Raw genomic sequence first — 12,065 nt, 5'->3', positions numbered from 1 at the left:
GAAACACAACCATCTACAGAGGAAATACTAATTTAACCCCCCCGTGTGAATGTGCAGCTCTCTCAATGCTATTTCTCTACCATCGGTGCCTCCACATTATCAGTGGGTTTGCAATTACAGCCCCAGACATTTACCTAACTAAACATTTACCTAACCAAGCACACTTGATGTTTGCAGTAGGGCCCCTCAGACACCAAAAGCTGGGCACAAGCTTAAGAACCTCGCTAAATCCAGGCCTCAATTTAGCAGATTAGCAGGCTGTGGGTTTCCTCACTAGAGCTAACTCTCGGGCTTGATGTTGACTGGTTTACACATCGCTTTCCCTGCACGGCCTGCCTGGTGGGAAGTCCATGTACAAGACAGTTTCAATGCAGCCCTGCTAGCATCACCATTGGAAACCAGAAGCTTTGACGTTAACAGGATTGTACTTCAAAAGAATACGCGTGTTTGCAGATGGCAACAGGGTTCCTTATTACAGCTGTCTAATCAAGCCGATATTCCGCAATTATGCTCAGAGATCAAACAGCGCTGCAAACAGTGCTCACAATAAAACCAGCACCAGTAAGATGCCCGTGTCACGCCTATAGCATTGCACAGTCATTTGTGACTCCACAAGCATGGCAGACAGTGTTTCAGATGCTGTTGCAAAACTTTGAACATCTCCATCACAGCTAGTCAGTTTTTAAATCTACATTTTTAGACTCTTGGCCTGTGCTCATTAAAAAACAGAAAAAAATTATGCCTAAACAAATAGCTATATGGCTTTAATTCAGGAAAGCTTTTACGTAGAACCTAAAGTATGGAACCATTTGAGTCAGCTGAATTCAAACATGTACTTGAATGTTTTGCTAAAGGGTAGATTAAAACATGTGCCAAAGTCCTTTCCAGAACCAGGGCCTTGGTTTAGTGATTTATTTATTTTTTTAATGTTCGGTTTGTTTTTGTGTTTTTTTGTTTTTTTTTTTTTAACACACAAAAGGGCATAGTGCAAACTAGGAACCAGAACAGACCATCAGTGCAAATAATTGTAACGTCTGTGTTAATTCTCTTTTCATCCCAGTATCCCCTATGCTTCCAGGTATGTAAATCTGATTCTGCTTATGGCTCCACTGAAGTTTCTATTGATTAAATACCCAGCCCCAGCAGCGCAAGGATCAAGCCCTGCATATTTATTTTCTTCCTCAATACATAAAGAACTCCCTTTGGCCTCTCAATTGCTGTATCACATGATACACTGAATGCAAATAGAATTACAGCGCTAATGCATCTAATGAATATATTTGTATATGTATGCAAGCAGTTTCCTAACAACATTCTACTGTACACCACTAAGCAGACCAAAGAATATATATGTTCATCTCACACAGAAGGTGTGTGAAATGAGTGCCTATTAATAACAAGAACCAGGGTTCATCCTCATGGGGAAAAACTAACCAAGATCATTCCAAGGTCAGGACCTCATGCAGACCTTTGGAAACCCTAACATTTCATTTGGAGCTTTAAAGCACAATTTGTAGACTTTAAGAGTTACCTAATGTTTGCATTTTCATTATCCACTAGCTTTACATTACATGTATATAAAAATAGAAACCGTTGCAATGCATAACAAAACTGTAATCACTTCCAAGAAACAAATTAGTGGTATCATTTCAACCAAGGTACAAAACACAAATAACGTTTTCAGCTGCAGCCTTACAAGACATGCACCCTCCTTGAATTATTTTCAGCAAAGTTATTTTGTAGTAAACCAAATGCATTCCTGCAGAAACTTCACTGATTTCAGAGTTATAATAGCTTAAAGATGGGATGCATTTAATTTGCTAGCTCACTCCACACTGACTTTTGAAGTCAGCCTGTAATGTCAGGAGAAAGATTGATTTAAATCAGGTTCAAGTACCTAGTGGCAATTAGAACCTGTAAAGCCTGAGAAATGTCAGTGAGCATCTGGATGAGAAACATGCCAGCATATGTACAAATAAACATCCTCAAAGCTTCTTTTTACTTGGTTCAAACAATGCTTTGAAAGTGACTCACTCAGCACAATAACCATTATTTAAAGATAGCAAGGTCACAAACGTAGTTTTAGGGTATTATTTCACCACAACCGCTCCCACCCCAACCTGCAGTTTAAGAACACCACAAATCAGAGCAAGACTCCCCTTTAAACTTAGCGCAAGAGGAGGTCACTTACCCTGTGAGGACCACAACAAAATCCATCACGTTCCAGCCATTTCGGAGATAAGAGCCTTTGTGAAAAACAAACCCCAGAGCGATGATCTTTATACCAGCTTCAAAACAAAATATTCCAATAAAGTACGGCTCAGTGTCATCCTGAAAAGAATAAAATCAGAGGTGTCAAGGAGATACCTGTGCTTCTGCACTCGCATCAGCAATTATATAAGCAACTATGTGTACCACCGTCACGCCCTTTTCAGCTCTCTGGACAGAGTTGAAACAAAAAGGTTCAAGCGTACTGGAACTAAGCACAGAAAAGGATTTCAGAATTATTCCCTCTGACGGTAGATTTGGCTTTTTGCATGGAAAATTCTATTTGCCTTTATTCCAGTGGTTTCACCCCACACTTTGCACCATTACTCAAGATTCTGGAAAGAGTTTCAACACTGAAATCTTGCTCCAAAGATAAATTTAAACTTGAGATCACATTTCTGTAATTACTGACATGGAAGAAAACATGCATTTTGCAACTCATCCAGGAAACAGAAACTAAAGAATATCTTGGGAAGTAACAGTCAGCACAGCAAGCTTGCAAACACAGGCAGGAAATTATTTCTTTATCATTTATTCCATTGGTTCTTACTTCACTCTTTCCCCTCTGTGTTCCTAATTTCCATAGCTGCAGATTCATTTATTTTTGTTTTGCTGTGTAACCAATTCAGGGAGAAAACCTCATTCCCTTCTGTTATGGTGGAAGCAGTAAAATTTGTGTCTCAGGCCCACAGCTCCATGCCCTAGCTCAAATGACAGGAGACCAAACTTAGCCTCCACGGCTTTACTAAACATCTTCTCCATCTTTGGCACCAGATCCCTCAGTATTATATTGATAAGAGTTTCAACACAAATGCAATGCCAAATAGAATTATTCAAAGTTGGAAAAAATACGTGGACAAACAATGGGAACAAAGTAAAAGGTGAAAGTACCAGGCATCAGTTTCAAGAACATGTTAATTAGCTTTGGCCTCTGTATCCAATTTCCAAGCGTGTCTTAGATCCATGATTTCTGCTGACGGCAATGGAAGTACGGCAGCCCTACCCAGAAGGAAGCAAACTCACAAATTAGGAAATTAGAAATCTTTGTTCCAGGGGCTTTGGCATTTCTGACCATTAGAGCCAAAGATCTGAGCAGCTGTTTTGTGCACAGTTGTTTACATTTTGCAATTCTGCTAATGACAAAAGGTGATTTTAGTTATCCTGTGCAGAAAGAACATGAATGTCAAGTCTTCGTGGCCACAGAACAAAGAAAGGAGCGGCTTTGATACAGGCATTTATTTTTACAAACATAGCAACTCTTGCTCAAATTTGACCCTGCACCAGCACACAGACCATGCTTTAGGCACGGTACTTGTTACAGAAAGCCAGGTTTTCACACATAGAAGAGCAGCATAATAGCACACCCCTCCCAAAGAGGCTTAAGCACTTAGCACATCGATGTGTACCCAACTCAGCAAGTCAACCATGAAGCACTAATCACTGACGGCACCTCTAAGCTGTTGGAAGTGACTACCTCTGGACAGGATTTTCCATCAGTGGCTGAGTTAAAAAGATTTGTTTCCAACAAATCAGCACCCTACACACACTTCAGTGACCCCAGCTCCCCCATATGCTTCACCCTATAACATCTCTAATCCCCTCCACCTTTCTTAACCTCGCAGCTCCCCATTCCCATTCCCCTGTGGCCAGGCAGGAAGGCCAGCTACCTGCAGATCACACACGCACAGGCTAACTGGCTAGACAGCAAAACAGAGCAGCTGACTGTTGAGATCACACTGTTGCCCTTCGACTGAAATGGAGAAAACAAAAATTGGCTTCTCCTCCAGCCAAGGTTTTTCTACAAACAGCAGCCTCCAAGCTCTCTGCCCCTCCACAGAACCTCACTGATGCAGCCCAGAGGATTCAGAACCTGTCAGCAGCCAGACTGAGAAACTCCAGTCAGCCCAGTGCTATTTACCCACAGAGAAACAGGCATAAGGCACAGCTATCAGACGCTTTTTGATCCTCCCTAAACTCCATGCAATAAGAGCTTTCTTCTAGCAGTTTCTCCACAACAAGAGCTGGAGGCATCCCAGGACTACAAGCCAGTACAGAAAAGAAGGAAACAGGAAGAGAGGTCAGAAATTGTCATTTGGGATTTCAGAAGTTACCTTACTGCTCCTGCTCCTCAGCTTTCCCTTATGCACACAGGAGCACTCCAGCTCCCTTAGTCTACCTGCTCCTCCACCCCTTCTAGCTCAACAAACATACAAAATATTTGCAAACAAAGCCCCCCACCCAGCCCATCCTTCACAACTTTCCTACATCTACTAGTACGCCTCTAAAAACTACTCATCTTTAAAACAAAATTTAAAAAAAGAAACCACCACCTTACCCACACACACTCTCCCACCTTATTCCCTCACTTCCTGAAAACCTTACATCTACTCTGCCACCAGCCGCTCGCTCAATCTAGGTCAGGTGCCTTGTGATTACAGCTCACAGCTTTAAAGGACCACGATTCAGGTACTCAAGGATTTTATAGAATATGCTCTTCCCAAAGCTAAGACTATGCAGAGCTTTTAAGAAGTGGGTCAAAAAAAGTTATTGTCAGCTTCTAAGAAAGCAAGACGGATCACAGACGGGCTTGGGTATTTATTACAAAGAAACTATCATCGATAGGGTTGGGAGTGAGTAGCTGGGGAAATAAGAGGGGATAGAAAGAGGGTCTTTTCTAAGGTCTGTCTAAATTTAAATTACCAGCCTAAGAATTAGGGCAGTAACAAGGACGGGATGAAAAATAAAACAATGCCCCACCAGGTAGTGGGGGCCTGCTGCTGAAGAAAAGGATTTTTGCGTTGCTGTGTGTGATGGAAGGAGCTAGAGTGTGAGGAGCTGGATGACTTGCCCTGAGCAGCACTGAAAGGGCAGAGCTGTCGGCTCAGAAATCCTGTTTCCAGGGCATCCTGCAGCCCCCTTCAGATAGGGGGCTGGGTGTGGGGAAGCAGGTGTTAATGAATATCAGTGTGCACGCTTGGAAGGAGGGTGGAGAATTTGGGCAGCAGCCAGAGCTGTGCCAGCAGGTTGTTTGCTGTGGACACAGCAAAGCTTGAGACTGGGCCAAACACACATTCAATCAATATGTTTCAGATCAGAAACAACTTCTGAGTCTGGAAAGTCATTACTATTCCTAGTCCATGTCCTAATGTCTTTCCTTGGCCTTTGGATGTGACAGCCTTGATAGGTTTGGGTGTGTAAGGCTTTGTTCATGCAAAGCTTAATATGAACAGCTCACATATGACTGCACAAAATGCCTGTGGATAGGATAAAGAATTAAATCCATTAGCCAAGTGAGGGAGCTGTCATGCTGAATATCTGAGAAAACAGTTATGCTTTGCCCTCACACCAAAACCATCCGGGGAAGCCAAATACTCAGAGCCTACAGTGACACACAGACGAGCATCCTACAGACCCGCTGGTGTCTTCAAACATGGTGTGCCCCAAAGCAGGGCAGAAAATAGATTTCTTGTTCTATAAGTTCTGACACTGTCAGACTGGGACAAATTCATGGGTCTACTGCAGCTTCTCATGAAAAACTGAAAATTTCGGAGGGAGACAGAGAGCACAAGCACACCTCAGGTTGGATATCCAAGAACACCATGAGCAAGGCATCTACCTGCGAGGCCATTCATGCCTCAGACCTTCCCGCATCTGGAGCTCTGAACACCAGGTGCTGGGCCACTCAGTGCAATTCCCTGAGCACCTTTTCACTTGGCATCCCTCCAAAGCAAGAGAATCACTAAATTCCCAGTGATAGACTCACTCAAAGGTACATTTCTACCTGAACGGTTGTGTTTTGACAAAGTCTTCAACCATTGGATATAATTTTCCTGGATTTCATTAATAGGCTAGTCTCCCCCATCCCAATCTTGTAGAACAATAAGTGTATATGCTTCCAGTTGTGCAGAAGCTCTAGACAAAAAGAGCTAGGAATTAACCAAGCCCTGGAACAGGGTAGGTACGAGCAGTTTTTTCTGTGTAACACACTACATACAGAAGATGGACTGAGAAAGGTTACTTGTAACTCAGCCATTGCAACTCTTGAAATATTGTGTATACTGAGACATCGCTTGCTCTTCCCATGTGCTCAATTAACCCTGCTTGTCAGGTAACATGAGCACAGAAAACAGCCAAGTGAGATTGCACTGCAGGTTCGTATCTTGGGTCTCTGGGGAGAAACATAGAGGAATATCTTGATCAGTAGAGGAAAATAATGACAATGTTTCTATTGACTCCTCCATCATCTTTTTCTCAACTTTAACAAATGGACAATCTTAAGAATTTGTCTTTCTACCTATGGCACAAAGTATCTGTGCAGCTTTGTTTTTTTCTTCAACAACTCTGCCTACGTCTCCCAGTTGTAAAACATTGATGATGTGCATCTCATCCTTAAGATCTGATTAACTCTTCAGTGATGAGCCCTCACTCCAATTTCAATGAACTCACGAGAAAAAGATATATCTGTAAATCATTAACCAAAAAATAATAATAATAATTAAAAAAATCCAATTCTATTCCTGCCAAAGACAGTAATAAAGGACTTGCTGTAATGTATGGACTTATAATTTGGCTTAACAATGTTGAAAATATATGGGAATGTTCACCCGCTATAGCTTAACAGGGATTCATAACATTTTCAGTGAAACAACTTACAGTTTGTGGAAGTGACAGGAGCATTCTAAGGAGGTTTCACTTTGAAAACCAAAAGACAGTTTTCCGTATTCACAATGCTTAATTTTTAAAGCATATGTTGTAAATAGAAAAATTAATGACTTGTAAATATCCTCACTGTTAGTCTATGGTAAACCCTTTATACTTCAGTTACAAGTGTGCTATAGTTAAAATGGCCCTGGAATATCTGGATCAAAGACAATGCTAGGCAGCAGTATTTGGGACACAAATCAGGGGTTAATTCTTCTTTCATTGCCAAGGCAGAGCCTTGAAGATGAAGTCTTCACCTTGACGGTGAAGACTGTGCATTTAACTCATTCAGTAATCTTACACTGTTTGCTGGTAATGCCAGTGCCCCCCTTTGTAATGACTGGGACAGAAACTGGAAGTGTACATGCAAGTACCAGGCATGGAGTTAATGCAATGGGGAAGAGGACCAGTAAACAGCATCTAGGATCCCCTTATAAATCTAGGGATACAGAGGTGCATAGAAACAACATGCTAACCATACTCCCCCCTGCTTAAAATAACATATCACCAAAGAGTTACCAACCCAGAAAATTCACAAAACTACCTTTACTCTACATTCAAGGACCGTAGATGGAACCCTGGCATTTCCCCAGCTCAATCATTATCCTGAGTCTAAATCTGTGCTTTGCTCACAAACAGATTTACCTTACTATCAGATCCCAAAGCATGCAAAGATATATTGTCATCTGATGGCAAAAAGATTAACACATATTCTTCATTTTTTCCCTCATCATTTCTTAAGTAGAAATTGTTCACATAAAAAGAGACTTAGCAAATACAACGTAAGTGGGCACCGGTATCAGTGGATATATTTCCAAACAGGCAGTATCAACTAGCTGAGCCTGAAGCTCTTTCTAGATCTATCACTTATACACCTTTTTTGTTTGTTTGTTTGTTTCTGAAGAATGAGATTGTGAAAGTTGCCCACTGCTATGGACCAGCCTTGGAAACTGTAGCAACCAGAATACAGAGGCTATAGCTTCTGGCAGCAAGGCTAATATTATCTTTGTTTCAATTATTTAATATCTACATGTAAAACATATATGGATACATACTTATTCATCCATTGAATATAAACCAGGACTAATGCATTTAGGCTTAAAAGATGTTCCAGATCATTAACAGCAGGAGAAAAAAAAAATCAAACTAAATATTATCCTTTTTTTCCTGTAGTGGTGGTAAACGGAAGAATGATTCTGAAGCTATTTTTATATTTCCTTTCGAAATAAGGTAATTGAGCTCATTACCATAAAGCCTACTGGTAAATTATTTTCCTAAATTCCTGCTTTTTTGGCAGAGAAGTGTTACAATCTAAACCCAAAGTTTGTATTGTAGGGTCCTTGATATACAGCTGTAGCAGGAAGAGAGCTGAAAGGCATGTGAGCATAAAAGGATACTCTGTTCTACCACTTTCTGGGAAAATAACACAGAGGTTTGTTTGATTCTATAGATAATTCTGAGCATTTGGCAGTCCCTTCCTGTCCTGGTCTACAGACAACCCAAGTTTGCTGCTCTTCTGATATACCGTAAGGTCCCGCTTTTCTCGCAGTTGGGCAGGGCTGGCTAGAGTGATGAAGCATTCTTGTGGAGATGGGATCGGGAGGTTATAGTTATACTTGTTGTCACTAGCTTATTTGTTCTGATTGTCAGTTCAGTGCCATTTGCTTACATGCAGATCTTAAAAATAGATACAAGCACCAACAACACTGGATGGCTGATTGCTTTTTGTATTAGACCAGAAACAAAAAATCTAAATAAATAAATAGAACTCACCAGTCTCTCTGACATAGGTGTCTTGTCTCCATCCGGCAAATGTTGTTCCAGAGCCAGCACAATACAATTGGCTATGATTGTAGCTAAAATCATGTATTCAAATGGAGTGGGAATCAGAAGTTAAAGAAGAAACTAGACAACATAAGAAGCACCTCATTGAAATCCCATTTCTACCTAAGCAGTTACATTGGTTGAGTGTTCAAAGATCTCTCATCTGTTTTGAAGACATTTGGTCTCCTAGATTTCCTCAGTTCTTTCTGGAGTGTCTCTGGAAGAAGAGTAGGAAACTGGCTCTCTTCTTTGTGAGAGTTAGTGGCTTACACAAAAGCTGAGCCGCTCAAGGAGTACGGGAACAAGGATGAAGAGAAGAAAAGGTCAAAAAGAAACAAAAAGCTATTATTTATTATTTTTAAATGAAAATGAGAAGCTAAATTGCCACAGAATAGATAATACAGCTAGATGTCATCTGAGAAATTATTTTTCAGAAAGACGTTAACGTTAAACATTGTCGTTCAACTTGACCGCATAGCGTAAACAAGTAATGGGCTAGAAAAGTTCAATTTAGAGCAGCTACGCTGGGCCAAAACATGAATTACTGAGAGAACACAACGCCTGCTCCTGATGAGAACCAAATCATCAGTGCCCCATCGAGCTGTGCAAGGGACGAGAGCCCCCAGGATGGAAGCAAACCCTGCACCAGGTACTCCCGCGCCTCTCACCCTCATCTCTAGCCCTGGCTCGTGGCAAGTCCCTGCGCTCCCAGGGCGGAGCCACAAAACGGGCAGCTCTGCTCAGTACTGCTCAGCACCACGGGCAGCTCAATTCAGCAGTGCTCAGCACTGCGGGGAGCTTTGCTCGGCACTGTGGGCAGCTTTGCTCAGCACCCTGGGCAGCTCCATTCGGCACCATGGGCAGCTCCGCTCAGCACCGCGGACACCTCTGCTCAGCACCATGGGGAGCTCTGATCAGCACCGCTCAGCACCGTGGTCAGCTCCCGCTCAGCATCGCTCAGCGCCGCCCCTGCCCAGGCCCCCTGGGCGCACCGCGGTGCGGGGAGCAGCCGGGGGCTCTGCCAGGAGGCTGCCTCCGCAGCACCGTGGGTGCCGACCCCACACCGAGCGATAAAGAGGACGACCAGGCACCCAAGGGCTGGGCAGGGAGCAGACCGCATCCAGCCTTGCAGGAAATGCACTGCTCCGACTGCCACTGGGGCTTCGGAGCTTGTTTATTCAGGCTGAATGCAGGGAAGGAGACGTGGATAAGGAAATACAGCACAGCCTATGATTTTATAACAGGGATGGAGAGATCAATACGTGTGTGTGTGTGTGTGTGTGTGTTCAGGAGGAAAGAAAGTGCATTCACTCTACTGGTGTGTATTTTTTTCCTATTAGCCCCTCTGGAAGTGAAAGCTGGGGAAGCCTGAAGGGAATGGCCTCTGTGGCAATTGAAAGTGTTGCTAGGAGGCTGGGAGAAGGCCTTGCTGATGTTAGCTGGGATTATTAGGTGTGTGATATTAAATGAAAAGCAAACAACCAGCTCCCTTGAGATCACCAGTGTAATGCACTCCTGTACATGCACACACACGCACACACACACACACACGCGCTCACGTACTATATCTACTCCCTGGTAACCTCAAATAATCTTGGAAGAAGAGCCTGCTTCCCTTTCTCACAGCTTACAACCCCACCGTGTGCATCATTACAAGCAGAGCCCCCTTCTAAGGAAGATCTCTGCAGCTCACTTGGCCTAGAAGCTGGTTCTGAGACAGAAAGCATCTGCCCCTTTCACAATACAGCAGATGAGCCTTCTCTTCACTTACTGCCTCCTCCTGTCACGAAGCTTTGCTTTTTTTTATTTTTATTTTTTATTTTAGAACACCCTAAGCTTAGGCGAGGTACCTAGCTCAAAGTGACAAGATTCACGTTGGTGCCAATGCATTCAGGAGGTGATGTACTAAAAACCCAGCTGTAATGGTTGTATTAATCAGATTTTGCAAGGTATCTTGGCTATCGATATCTCTACTATCAATGCAGCTTCAATGCCAAGATGTCACCATTTTTATCTTACATTTCTTCCTCTATTCAGAGTGAGAAATAAGAGTTGTAAGGCTCTAAGATGGAAATAACAATCAGGCTTCATTAGCAGGAATCTCACAGATCCCTTTGCATTTGGTTTAAACCATAGGAAATGCAAAACTATGCAACTGTATATCTCACACCTAAATACACACCAGAATTCACGTATGCCTTACACCCCTGGCATAGTCAAAAGCACACTCTGCCGCTCCCACAGAAGCAATTTTCTGTGATACCAAGCTATACAGCCGTACATTACGCCGGACACTAGGCTCCATATCACACACACCCATCACACACCGGATCACACATGCACGTCTATGTTAGCACCAGACACTCACCCTCAGCTGACTAGAGGGGTCTCTTCCCCCAGTCACCCCCTCCCCACCTTCCCCCCCCCCCCGTGCCCACACACCCTCCCTGAAAGGATATGGCCATTCTGTTATTCGCTTGGCATATTTCCGTATAACATTATCTTCACTGAAGATGAAGAGGGATCTGTTGACTGTGAAGCAGTTCTGTTTGACAGGGATGGGATTGTAGAGAGCCATAGTCCTGGCTCTCTGAGCCATCGACTGCTTATACATCCTTTGGCCGGCCTGGGGGCCACCTTGCCGGCTGCTCCCTCTTCCAGCCCCGGCTGGCCCTCCACCTCCATAGCGTGTTGGCAGATCATCCCCGAACCGAGCCATCCTCGCAGTGCACGGAGCCGGGCGCTACAATCCAAACTGGCAGCCGAGGCGAGAGGAAGACGCATCACAGCGCGCAGCACTTCTCCCTCCGGGGGCTTCAGTTGCGGGGTCGGGATGGATCGCACCAAAATATAGAGCTGGATTTAAAAAAAAAAAAAAAAAAAAAAAAAAAAAGAGCCTTCCCTTCCAACACCCCCTCCTCTTCCCTCGCCACCGGGGGCTGCCGGAGCAGGGGAAGGCTCCGAGGCTCCGCTCACCTCCCCGCACAGGTGCCGTGTCTCCGGCCCGACCTCATGGCCGGGGCCGCGGGGCTGGTGCCGGCCGGGCGCGGTCCCTCCGGCGGGGCTCGGGGCTGGCAAGGGGCCGCGCTGCTGCCGTGCCCGCCGCCGGAGCGCTCCGCCGTGCCCTGCCCTGCCCAGCCCAGCCCGGCCCGGCACGGCTCGGCTCAGCCCGGCCCGGCCCCGCCGCATGTGATGCCCGGAGCCAATCCTTCGCCGCGGCTCCGCCCGCTCCAGTCACCGGCACCGGGAGGCGGGGAGGGAAGGATGGAGCC

General features: G+C 44.4%; 1 protein-coding gene across 15 annotated transcripts in view; it reads right to left on the bottom strand.

Annotated features, from left to right (window-relative positions):
• The window catches only part of LOC121057530 (voltage-dependent N-type calcium channel subunit alpha-1B-like), a 284,260-nt gene extending 272,431 nt beyond the window's left edge, over positions 1-11,829 (bottom strand). For all 15 annotated transcript variants that reach the window (XM_040531855.1, XM_040531860.1, XM_040531856.1 and 12 more), the window contains exons 1-4: positions 11,770-11,829; positions 11,253-11,649; positions 8,743-8,848; positions 2,192-2,331 (exon numbers count right to left, since the gene is read on the bottom strand). In XM_040531855.1, coding sequence (XP_040387789.1) covers positions 2,192-2,331; positions 8,743-8,848; positions 11,253-11,512 — 506 coding nt within the window. In that variant the 5' untranslated portion in view covers positions 11,513-11,649; positions 11,770-11,829. The remainder of the gene's footprint in view (positions 1-2,191; positions 2,332-8,742; positions 8,849-11,252; positions 11,650-11,769) is intronic.
• Positions 11,830-12,065: the final 236 nt, after the last annotated feature.

Source organism: Cygnus olor, chromosome 19 (assembly GCF_009769625.2).
Source record: "Cygnus olor isolate bCygOlo1 chromosome 19, bCygOlo1.pri.v2, whole genome shotgun sequence".
Classification (NCBI taxonomy): domain Eukaryota; kingdom Metazoa; phylum Chordata; class Aves; order Anseriformes; family Anatidae; genus Cygnus; species Cygnus olor.
Note: the sequence above shows the minus strand (reverse complement) of the source record. Positions and strands in the feature narration are given on the sequence as shown.